Source organism: Carcharodon carcharias, chromosome 7 (genome assembly GCF_017639515.1).
Source record: "Carcharodon carcharias isolate sCarCar2 chromosome 7, sCarCar2.pri, whole genome shotgun sequence".
Lineage (NCBI taxonomy): Eukaryota > Metazoa > Chordata > Chondrichthyes > Lamniformes > Lamnidae > Carcharodon > Carcharodon carcharias.
In genome coordinates this window covers 120,466,118-120,478,963 of record NC_054473.1, presented here as the reverse complement: position 1 = coordinate 120,478,963, position 12,846 = coordinate 120,466,118, and the positions used below count along the sequence as shown (strand labels likewise).

The 12,846-nt window shown below is 45.9% G+C and overlaps 1 protein-coding gene across 2 annotated transcripts in view; it reads right to left on the bottom strand.

Moving 5' to 3' along the window:
* Positions 1 to 7,779, bottom strand: part of smpd3 (sphingomyelin phosphodiesterase 3) — a 96,590-nt gene extending 88,811 nt beyond the window's left edge. The window contains exons 1-2 of one of the 2 annotated variants that reach the window (XM_041192520.1): positions 7,057 to 7,779; positions 6,439 to 7,002 (exon numbers count right to left, since the gene is read on the bottom strand). In XM_041192520.1, the coding sequence (XP_041048454.1) occupies positions 6,439 to 7,002; positions 7,057 to 7,779 (1,287 nt within the window). Of the gene's footprint in view, positions 1 to 6,438 lie in introns of both variants that reach the window. The other variant, XM_041192518.1, reaches the window with a different exon arrangement.
* Positions 7,780 to 12,846: the final 5,067 nt, after the last annotated feature.

The following is a 12,846-nucleotide window of genomic DNA, read 5'->3' as shown; positions in this document are numbered from 1 at the left end:
ACCTGTTGGCCGTGCACCCCTTGTGCCTGCATCTCTCCTCCCACAGGTCCCTCCCCTGGAAGCTGCATAGGGACATGTGGCCTCCTTTGCCTTCTGCCCCTCCCTTTCTCCTCAAAGGAGGTGCCTCCAGAGGAAACCACAATCTGCATTAACAGGGTAAGGGATGGCTGTCTGATAACTGGAAGGGTCCACATGGTCTGAATACAGGGGGCCTGGCAACACCAATGAGTCCTGAAATGAAGCCTGGGAATGCTAAGAATGAAGCCCCGAACAGAGATGAAGCTGCCAAGTACCAATAAGCAATGAGCTGCAAACTTTCTCCAAAACACCTCATTACTCAGATAAAAGCAAAATACTGTGGATGCCGGAAATCTGAAACAAAAACAGAAAATGCTGGAAAAACTTAGCAGGTCTGACAGCATCTGTGGAGAGAGAAAAACAAAGTTAACGTTTCGAGTCCATATGACCCTTCTTCAGAGCTGAAGAGAAGGGGAAATGTGATGAAATTTATACTTTTTAAGTGGGGGGAGGGAGGGGGGTGGGAATGAGGCAGGTGAAGCTGGATAGAAGGCCAGCGATAGGTGGGGACAAAGAAGGGATTGACAAAGATGTCATGGACAAATGGACAAAGGGGTGTTAATGACAGTGATACTGGCTAAAGGTGTTGCTCATGGTGGCATTAAGATCAGAAAGCAAAATGTGATTATAGCAGAACAAGGGTAGCATTGTGTGAAAGAACAACATGGAACAAGTGACAGATGGCCCTGTAGGGGCTGGGGTAGGGGGAGGAGGCGGTGGTGGGGAAAAAAAGGATAGAAAATGGGATAAAATCACAGGTAAATGAATAAAAATAAAAATAAAATTAAATGCATAAAAAATAATAATGAATATAGAAGATAAGGGATTAAAAAAGGGGTTGAGGATGGAGGAGAGAATTCATGGTCTAAAGTTGTTGAACTCAATGTTAAGTCCAGAAGGCTGTAAGGTACCTAATTGGAAGATGAGGTGCTGTTCCTCCAGTTTGCGTTGGGCTTCACTAGAACACTGCAGTAGGCCAAGGATGGACATGTGGACATGAGAGTAGGATGGGGTGTTGAAGTGGCAAGCGACCGAAAGGCCTGGGTCATGCTTGCAGACAGACCGGAGGTGTTCCGCAAAGTGGTCATCCAGTCTGCGTTTGGTCTCCCTGATGTAGAGGAGACCACATTGGGAGCAGCGGATGCACTCGACCAAATTGAAGGAGGTGCAAGTGAAGTGCTGCTTCACCTGAAAGGAATGTTTGGGCCCTTGGATGGTGAGGAGGGAGGAGGTAAAGGGGCAGGTGTGGCACCTTCTGCAATTGCATGGGAAGGTGCCTTGGGAAGGGAATGCGGTGTTGGGGGTGATGGAAGAGTAGACCAGGGTTCCCCGGAGGGAACAGTCCCTATGGAATGCTGACAGGGGGGGTGAAGGGAAGATATGTTTGGTGGTGGCATCATGCTGGAGTTGCAAGAAATGGTGGAGGATGATCCTTTGAATGCGGAAGCTGGTGGGGTGAAAAGTGAGCACAAGGGGACCCCGTCATGGATCTGGGAGGGAGGGGAAGGTGTGAGGGCAGAGGCATGGGAGATGGGTTGGACATGGCTGATGGCCCTGTCAATCACAGTGGGGGGAATCCTCGGTTAAGGAAGAAGGAAGACGTGCCAGAAGCACCGTTTTGGAAAGTGGCATCATCAGAACAGATGCGACGGAGGCAAAAGAACTGAGAGAATGGGATGGAGTCCTTACAGGAAGCAGGGTGTGAGCAGCTGTAGTCGAGGTAGCTGTGGGAGTTGGTGGCTTGAAATAATATTGGTGGACAGTCTATCACCAGAAATGGAGACAGAGAGGTCAAGGAAGGGAAGGGAAGTGTCGGAGATGGACCATGTGAAGGTGATAGAGGGGTGGAAATTGGAAGCAAAATTGATAAATTTTTCCAGGTCCAGATGAGGGCATGAAGCGGCACTGAAACAGTCATCAATGTACCGAGAAAAGAGTTGTGGGAGGGGACCTGAATCGGGCTGGAACATGGAATGTTCCACATACCCCAGAAAGAGACAGGCATAACTGGGCACCCATAGTCACATCTTTTATTTGGAGGAAGTGAGACAAATTTAGGGAGAAATTGTTCAGTGAGAGAACAAGTTCAGCAAGGCGGAGGAGAGTGGTGGTGGATGGTGATTGTTCAGGCCTCTGTTCAAGGAAGGTCTCCTCAATACCCACACTGGCAATGCTGCTGACCTTTTTCATCCCGCCCTTGGATGAGGTTTATGAAAATGTTGGCTGCCCACCTGCCCGTTTTTCCCGTGCAATAAGCAGAAAATTGCATGAGCAAGGAAAAATCACAGTCAATTGGGCTGTTAAGGCCCTTAAGTGGCACTTAATTGATGACGGACACTGCTGCAGCATCCACGCGCACCTGCCGAGCGAAATATTGCGCGACTGCGTGATGACTTTAGGACAATCGCCTGACGTCATCGCGCACTATTTTACTCCCAATCAGGTCGGGCGCGTGCCTGCCCATGGGAAGAAAAGTTTTGCCCTATGAGTCTGGACAGGGTATACGATTCCTATTGGCGGAAGGGTTAAAAACCAGAGGAAACAGATTTAAGGTGATTGGCAAAAGAACAGAGAAAAGTACAGCACAGTAACAGGGCCTTTGGCCTCCCAAACCTGCGCCGATCATATTGCCCGTCAACTAAAACATTTTGCACTTCCTGGGTCCGTATCCCTCTATTCTCATCCTATTCATGTATTTGTCAAGCTGTCTCTTAAACACCCCTATTGTATCTGCTTCCACCAGCTCCTCTGGCAGCGAATTCCAGACACTCACTACCTCTGCGTAAAAAACTTGCCCTGCACATCTCCTCTATAGTTTTCTCCTCTCACCTTAAGTCTATGTCCCCTAGTAATTGACTCTTCCACCCTGGGAAAAAGCTTCTGACTATCTACTCTGTCCATGCCACTCATAATTTTGTAAACTTCTATCAAATCGCCCCTCAATCTCCGTCGCTCTAGCGAGAACAATCCTAGTTTCTCCAACCTCTCCTCATAGCTAATAACCTCCAGACCAGGCAGCATCTTGGTAAATCTCCTCTGCACCTCTCCAAAGCCTCCATATCCTTCTGGTAATGTGGCGCCCAGAATTTCACGCAATATTCCAAGTGTGGCCTAACTAAGGTTCTATACAGCTGCAACATGACTTCCCAGCTTTTATACTCAATATCCCTGCCAATGAAGGCAAGCATGCCATATGCCTTCCTGATTACCTTATCCACCTGTGTTGCCACTTTCAGTGACCTGTGGACCTGTACACCCAGATCCCTCTGCCTGTTGATGCACTTAAGGGTTCTGCCATTTACTGGATAATTCCTGCCTGTATTAGACCTTCCAAAATGCATCACTACCTTGCATTTGTCCGGATTAAACTCCATCTGCCATTTCTCCGCCCAAGTCTCCAACCGATCTATATCCTGTTATATCCTTTGACAATCCTCTTCACTATCTGCAACTCCTCCAACTTTAGTGTCGTCTGCAAACTTACTAATTAGCCCGGTTACATTTTCCTCCAAATCATTTATGTATACTACAAACAGCAAAGGTCCCAGCACTGATCCCTGCGGAACTACACTAGTCACAGCTCTCCATTCGGAAAAGCACCCTTCCACTGCTACCCTCTGTCTTCTATGACCAAGCCAATTCTGTATCCATCTTGCCAGCTCACCTCTGATCCCGTACGACTTTACCTTTTGTACCAGGATGCCATGAGGGACCTTGTCAAAGGTCTTACTGAAATCCATGTAGATAACATCCACTGCCCTTCCATCGTCGATCATCTTTGTCACTTCCCCGAAAAACTTGATCAAGCTAGTGAGACACGACCTCCCCTTCACAAAACCATGCTGCCTCTCACTAATATGTCCATTTGCTTCCAAATGGTAGTAAATCCTGTCACGAATAATTTTCTCCAATAATTTCCCTACCACTGACGTAATGGCCTGTAATTTCCTGGATTATCCCGGCTACCCTTCTTAAACAATGGAACAACATTGGCCATTCTCCAGTCCACTGGGACCTCACCCGTAGCCAGTGAGGATACATAGCCCCAGCAATCTTCTCCCTTGCCTCCCTCAGTACTCTGGGGTAGATCCCATCTGGCCCTGGGGACTTATCCACCTTAATATTCTTCAAAACACCTAACACCTCCTCTTTTTTGATCCCAACATGATCCAAGCTATCTACACACTCTTCCCTAGACAAATCGACTGCTAAGTCCTTCTCTTTGGTGAATACTGATGAGAAGTACTCATTTAGTATCTCTCCCATTTCTTCTGGCTCCACACACAGATTTCCACCTCTGTCCCTGAGTGGGCCTACCCTTTCCCTGACTACCCTCTTGCTTTTTGCATATGTATAAAAGGCCTTGGAATTTTCCTTAATCCTGGTTGCCAGTGACTTTTCATAACCCCTTTTAGACCTCCTGACTCCTTGCTTAAGTTTCTTCCTACTTTCTTTATATTCTCCAGGGGCTTCATCTGTTCCCAGCCTTCTAGCCCTTATGAATGCTTCCCTTTTCTTTTTGATTAATCTCACAATATCCTTCGTTATCCAAGGTTCCTGAAACTTGCCATGTTTATCCTTCATCCTAGCGGGAACATGCCGGTCCTGAATTCTTATCAACTGACATTTGAAAGCCCCCCACATGTCAGTTGTTCATTTGCCCTCAAACATCCACCTCCAGTCTAGATTCCTCAGTTCCTGTCTGATATTGTTATAATTAGCCTTCCCCCAATTAAGCATCTTAACCCGCGGACTCCTGTTATCCTTATCCACCAGTACCTTGAAACTTACTGAATTATGGTCACTTTTCCCGAAATGCTCCCCTAATGAAACTTCGACCACCTAGCCAGGTTCATTCCCTAATACCAGGTCCAGTATTGCCCCTTCCCTAGTTGGACTATCTACATATTGTCTCAGGAAGCTCTCCTGGATGCACCTTCCAAATTCTGCATCATCCAAACCCTTAGCACTAAGTGATTCCCAGTCAATATAGAGAAAGTTAAAATCACCCACCACAACAACGCTATTGCTGTTACATCTTTCCAAAATCTGCCTACATAACTGTTCCTCAATCTCCCGCCGGCAATTAGGAGGCCTATAGTAAACCCCCAACATTGTGACTGCATCCTTCCTATTCCAGAGCTCTACCCATATTGCCTCGCTGCACGAGCCCACTGAGCTGTCCTCCTGTCGTACAGCTGTGATATTCCCCTTAACCAGCAGTGCAACTCCCCCACCTCTTCTACATCTTCTCTATCCTGCCTGAAACATCTAAATCCTGGAACGTTTATCTGCCAATCCTGTCCATCCTTCAACCAAGACGCTGTAATAGCAATAACTCAACCAAGTCTCTGTAATAGCAAGAAGCAAAGGTGACATAAGGAAAAACTTTTTATAATGATTGGTCATGATTTGGAATGCACTGCCTGAAAGGGTGATGGAGCAGTTTTGGCTTTCAAAAGGGAATTGGGTAAATGCTTGAGGGGGGGAAAAAAAAACTGCATGGCTACAGGGAAAGGGTGGTGGAGTGGGACTTGCTGGACTGCTCTCAACAGGCCTTGACTGTCGCTGGGTCAAAATCCTGGAACTCCCTAACAGCACTGTGAGTGTACCTACACCATGTGGACTGCAGCGGTTCAAGAAGGCAGCTCACCACCTCTTTCTCAAGAGCAATTAGGGATGGGCAATAAATGCTGGCCCAGCCAGGGATGCTCATATCTCATGAATGAATAAAAAGGCCAAATGGCTTCCTTCTATGCTGCAACCATTCTATGATTCTACATAACCAGTGAAAGTGTTCATTTCTATGCTTTCATTATCTGATAAACATTGGGAATGGACATAAATGCTAGCTTTGTTTACATTCAAAATATTAAAATATATACATATATTTAAAAAATCACTTTATCTGTAATCTCCTCCAGTCCCACAACCCTCTGAGATATCTGCGCTCCTCTAATTCTGGTCTCTTCAGCATTCTTAATTTTAATCACTCCACCATTGGTACCTGTGTCTTCAGCTGCCTAGGCCCCAAGCTCTGGAATTCTTTTCCTAACTCTAAAGCTCTGTCTACCTCTATAGCTCTCTATCCTTCTTTAAGATACAGCTTAAAATCTATCTCTTTGACCAAACTTTTGGAAATCTTTACTAAAATCTCATTATATGGCTGGGTGTCAAATTTAGTTTTATAATGCTCCTGTGGAGTGCCTGAGATGTTTTATAACGTTAAAGGAGCTATATAAATACAATTACTATTGTTGTCAGTTATTCCTCCATGTCTTGTCTTACTCAGCATTAGTTGTATTTTATGGTTGCTTTTGTCTTGAAGACAAATAAACATTTCAAACAATTGTGGCCTACCTTTACAAACAGGGCACCTTTGTCTGCCAGCGAATCGTCTCCTTTCCCATTAGGATAACACTTAAATTCAACATCTAAAATTGGGTAACGGCTTGCAAAAAATAGCCCACTGTTCAAAAACTTGAAGCTGCAGCAGCTGTGCCAAGCATACCTCCCCACATCATATAGTATGTATTGAAAGTAGGGGTTTAATTGCGCTTTCAACTTCTCTGCCGCTCGCTTGTCAAACACCTCCTGGAGGCAGAGAAAGTCCAGGTTGGCAGGGAAGAAAGCCGAAAGCTCATGGTCAAATGTGTCACCCAGGTGCCTCTTTTTCTTTAGTGAAGCCTTCTTCATGACTGAGGCCTTGTAGACAAATTTGTTGTTGGGGGCACCACTGCTGTCCATTGCACCATCAGCAATCCTGAACTTGATCAGAGATTCTCTAGAAGCAGTGTTGCTATCTAAACTGACACCATCTCCTTCTCTCTGTTTATGGTTGGGGGTCTGGCATTTTTCGTCTTCAGTTTTGTTTTCCCCTAGGTGCTCTGCAGGCTCGGTTATGGTGACCTGCACACCAGAGGTGTCCACCTCCTTGCTGGAAAAGTGGGTTGTCTCATCACCACCGATGCGAACAATGCAGGAGTTGGTGTCCCCGTCATTCTGCTCCCCTCCAGGCTTGGAGTCCTTGCCCTCCTCGCTGCAGTTGCCAATGAAGTTATCTCCTTTGTAGTCCATGGATGAAGTTCGTCTGATGCCTGTGCTGATTGCACGGTTGACATTCTCGCCACCTTGAGGGCAAGCTAGGCTGCTCCAACTCGCTGCACTTATGGATGTGTTGGTCGGGGAGTCAATGTAAATCTTAATTTGAGGTCGGCTGGCCCCGTTTCGGATTCTTTTGCCCACCTCCCAGGATCTAATCTGGGTGTTGGAGAGGTTGGTGAAACGGGCCAAGGAATCGGGCAACAGGCAGACATTGGCCGTGGCAAAGCAGAAGCTTCTCCCACCAGCTGTTTTCCAATGGCCAGGCCCTGTTGCCATGCTGGCTTCGGATTTCTCCTCAAATTTTGAGTAAACATATGGTCTCCGGGCAGATTGGAGAGGGGCCCAGATCACAAAGCCTATCAATGCAAACGGCAGAGAAGCAATCAGCAATGCCAAGCAGATGGGAATGATGATGGTAAGACAGAGTGCCCGCAGGTAACAGGGATCATCTCCCCTTTGGTGCTTTTCATAGGTGGTAGGCAGAAAGGACACCAACAGCCGGTCGGTCAACCAATAGCAGGGAAATATAAATGCCCATGCCAGGGAGTGAAGAGTTTGTAGGAAGGAGTTTGGAAAAGCAGATGTGTACAAAACCATGGCAACAGAATGATGGTTGCAGTTTACAAACTCCTACATCATGCCAGAATCATCACTCTATTGGGAAAGTCGACAGCTATTTCAAATGAGTCTAGATTTAATCATCTCAGAGACAATTTCATCATTTTCTTTTTAAGGAAAGCAAAGACATACAAGGGGCAGCGTTTAATAAGCTTAATGGGCTGCTTCTCAAAAATTGTAGGCTATACAGGTCTGGTCTGTGCAGATCCATTCAATGCCCATTGGAAATGGTTCAGCTTAATACATCTTTCCACAGAACGGCAGCAGGAAATCACCTACAGGAAGAACAAAAGGAAAATTATTATCGATAGCATGAACTGGAATTTGCATTGTGCTGACAAGAGTTTACATTGTAGGCTCTGTAATTGTTACTATTTGTTAAAACATGCCAATTAACCATTGTCTCCATGCACAACAGGTGCATTGAGTGCTCACTTTCCCATTCTCCAGAGGTCTGGAGATAAGACAAGCTGCATTTATCCAGTCCTCCAGTAGCGGGTTCTATGTAGGCAACATATTTTAGAACTTATAATGCTTTTTAAAAGTATATTAAATTATTAATACTATTCCCTCTTTTGCATGCCATGACAAGAATCGAACAATTTCAGATCATGGATAGCAGTGTCAGATGGGGAACAGGGGTAATCAGCACCTTGTTTTCCCAAAAGCCAGTGGTGTTGCAGCAATTCTCCTGACTTCTGCTGCAGTTTTCTGCAGGTCAAAATTACAATCACATTGAGCCTTTCACTGCCATATTTGAGATAAGAGCATCAGGCACCAACAATCATCTGAGCCAGTGCTCACAAATGGAACTTATTCACTAACGCTAAGTTTGGGATCAGGACAACTTGGCTACAGACCTCATTACAGCCTTGGCACAAACATGTTCAAAAGAGCTGAATTCCACGATGAGGTGAGAGTGACTGTTCTTGACATCAAGGCAGTATTTGACCAAGTGTGGCATCAAGGCGCCCTCGCAAAATTGAAGTCAGTGGAAATCGGGGGAAACTCTCCACTGACTGGAGTAGTACTTTATACAGAAGAAGATGTTATGAGTGTTGTAAGGCCAATCATCTCAACTCTAGAAGAGTTCCTCAAAGCAGTGTGCTAGGCCTAACCATTTTCAGCCATTTCATCAATGATCTTTTTTTTATTCATTCATTGGATGTGGTTTTGCTGGCTGAGCAAGCATTTATTGCCCATCACTAGTTGCCCTTGTGAAGGTGGTGGTGAGCTGCCTTCTTGAACCGCTACAGTCCATGTTGTGCAGGTACACCCACAGTGCTGTTAGGAAGGAAATTCCAGGATTTTGACCCAGCGACAGTGAAGGAACGGCGATATATTTCCAAGTCAAGATGGTGAGTCACTTGGAGGGGTACTTCCAAGTGATGGTGCTCCCATGTATCTGCAACCCTTGTCCTTCTAGGTACTGGTTGTGGGTTTGGAAGGTGCTGTCTAAGGAGCCTTGGCGAATTCCTGCAGTGCATCTTGTAGATGGTACACACTGCTACTACTGTGTGTTGGTGGTGGAGGGAGTGAATGTTTGTGGATGTGATGCCAATCAAGTGGGCTGCTTTGTCCTGGATGGTGTCAAGCTTCTTGACTGCTGTGGGAGCTACACTCATCCAGGCAAGAGGTGAGTATTCCATCACACTCCTGACTTGTGCCTTGTAGATGGTGGACAGGCTTTGGGGGTTCAGAAGGTGAGTTACTCATCGCAAGATTCCTAGCCACAGTATTTATATGGGTAGTCCAGTTCAGTTTCTGGTCAATGGTAAGCCCCAGGATGTTGACAGTGGGGGATTCAGTGATAGTGATGGTTAGATTCTTCATCATAAGGTCAGAAGTGTAGATGGTCGCTGATGATTGTACATTGTCCAATTCCACTTGTAAATCATCAAATATTGAAGCAGTCAATGTCCGCATGCAGCATGACTTGCACAACCTTCAGGCTTGGGTTCATAAGTGATAAGCAACCAAGTGCGATGCAAGTGGCGAACAATAATTGTCTACAAAAGACAGAATCTAAGTATTGGAATACTTTCCATTCATCTGGATGAGTGTAATTTTAACAAAACTCAAGATACAGCACCCATAATAAAGCAACGCACTTGATTAGCACCACATCATCAGCTGCAGTGTGTACCACCTGCAGGTTGCACTGGAGCAACTTGCCAAGGCTCTTTTGACATCACCTTCCAAACCTCTGACCTCTATTGCTTAGAAAAGCAAGGGCAGCAGATACATGGGAACACCAGCACCTGCAATTTTCCCTCAAGTCACACACCACCCTGACTTGGAACTATATTGTTGTTCCTCCATTCACTCTCTCCCTCACAGCACTGTGGGTGTACATTCATCAGATGGCTGGCAGTGGTTCAAGAAGACAGCTCATCAACATCTTCTTAGGGAAACTGGGGGTGTCCTTACAGTGACATCCATATTCTATCAGTGACAGGAGAACTTCATCCACTAACAACCCTATAGTGCCATAAAATGGTTACAGCATAGAAGAATGCCATTCACCTGCCATGCTGTGCCACTCTCTGAAAGGGATATTCAGCTAGCCTCACTCCCCACGTTTTCAATGCAGCCCTGCAAATGTTTTCTCTTCGGGCGTTTATCCAATTCCCTTCTGAAAGCGATGATTGAATCTGCCACCACCACACTTTCAGGCAGTGCATTTTAGATCCTAACCATTCACAGCATAAAACCTTTTTCTTCGTGCCTGGTCTGGTTTTTTGTCAATCACCTTAAGTCAGTATCTTTTGGCTCTCAACCCTTCTCTGAATGGGAACAGTTTCTCCCTATCGACTCTGTCTAGACCCCTCATGATTTTGAACACCTCCATCAAATCTCCTTTAAACATTCTCTTCTCCAAGTTGAACAGCCCAAATTTCACCAATCTTATCCATGTAACTGAAGAATCACATCCCCAGAACCATTCTTATAAATCTGACAAACTGTAATCAGCACCAGTGCTATAATATCATTAGTGTTCAGCACTGTAATACAGCGCTATTATATATAACAGTGCTCCTTGGCAAGTTGCTCCAGAATTCTTGTAGATGGCACACACTGCTGCCACTGTACGCTGATGATGGATGGTGTACCAATCAAATGGATTGCTTTGTCCTAGGTTGTTGAGCTTCTTGAGTGTTGTTGAAACTCCATTCATTGAGTAGAAAGTACCCACTATAATACATCGCCACTATATTATACTACTGTACTGGAATGCACTACTGTGCCAGTATATTATCAGTAGTGTGTCACACTATAATAAAGCATTACTATATCAATATCATACTTCAATGCAATAGAGTATCAAAATATCAAAAGTGTACCAAATTACTATATCACTATATAAAACACTACATCATTAGCAATTGCATTGCAATGCAGCACTACTATATTATTAGTGTATTAATACAGTGTTCTGCATTGTTATTGCACTGCCCTATTTTCCAACATTATTATGCAACATGCCTTCTTTTTATTATTACTAGATGTGTTGCAAACTTCTATCAAAAACTCATCAGCTTCAATGTCCTATACTAAGGGTAGAATCATCCCAGATTAGCATTAAGTGCAGGTGTGGGCGGGTAATACAAAGTTTCACCTGCCGGCCGCAATGGCATTTTTTCCATGCTGTATCACCCCAAACCCACAGCATTAATTATGCATTCCCGGGAAACACGTTGTTTCCATGGCGGGCGGGCTCTCATTTGTCTGCCACGCCTTCACCTCGCTGCTTCATCATGCTGGGTACCATATTTAAAGTGCAGCCACGCACACACTTCTCAGTGCTTCCAGCCCAAGACTCCTGCAAAGAAGACATAGCCCGAAAGGCAAAAAGACTGCAGCCCTCAGGTTCAATGATGCGTCCCTTGAGCATCCTTTGGGCACAGTGGAGGCCCACTGTGATGTCCTCTATCCCTGCACTGGCTGCAGTTTGGGCAGCAACATCACCAGTCCCGCTTGATGGCAGCTGTGGTCAGCGCCAATGCCCTGCAAAAGAGGCCAGCCACCCAATGCCGCAAGAGGATGAATGATCTCCTTCATTTCACCAGGGAAGTCACTCTTCTCATCACTCTCATCTCACACGCTCACAAACCCATCACACATCCACAGAGCATTCACTCTCTGCCAGCTCAAGGGACATCACCATTCGCTCTTTCACACACATCTTCATTGTTCTCATCCCACCCAAGGGACAACTTGTCACCCACACATGCCAGGTATACTTATCATGTGGCCTGTAGGGCATCCTGCTTATGCTCTCTCCATCCCTATTCGTGCATGACAAGCTGGTGCACAAGAGGGAGATGTCGCAGGCTGGTGGAGAGATGCCTGAAATCAAGGTCCTCATGGACTTTGAAAACAGCCATTCAGCTGGCTGGCAAGGATCTGGACTGCTCCTGTGCTGACAGTGAGGTCAGTAGTGCTCTACCAACTGAGGATCCAGCAGTTCAACATCCATCAGACAATCATGCTGTAAGTGATGTGTCCTTTTTACAGGCCACTGCCATGCACTAATTATCTCTCCTTACTTTTGCAGGCACATCTGTCAAACAGCTGACGGAGCCCACGACACACAGCCTCCGATCAAGCCCTGAAGAAACCTCTGAAGTGGAATCTGAAGGCACCCTCTTTGAAGTCCCGTCACAGCGCTCACCCACACCCTCCACCAGCACAGACACACACACCTCAGTGGGACCTAGCTTTACAGTAGCCTCAGGATCACCATCTGGTGAGCACATTGCACTTTCTGATCCACAGCAAGGACTTCCCAGGTGTCCAGCACTTGGAGGACTGCCAGAGGCCAGACATTTGCTGAGTCTGAGTCAAATGACGAGCCTCTGGAGTTGGTCATGTCACAGTTGCTGGAGCTGCAAAGGCAAGTTCAGGAATATCAGAAAGGGATGTCTGCTGCATTCCTCAGATTGCAAGGCACAATGGAGGAGTCCATCCACTTTCAGGCTGAGGTGATAGCGCTGGCATACCAAGGCACTGAGGTCAACATTAGAATGGTGGCCACCATGGAGA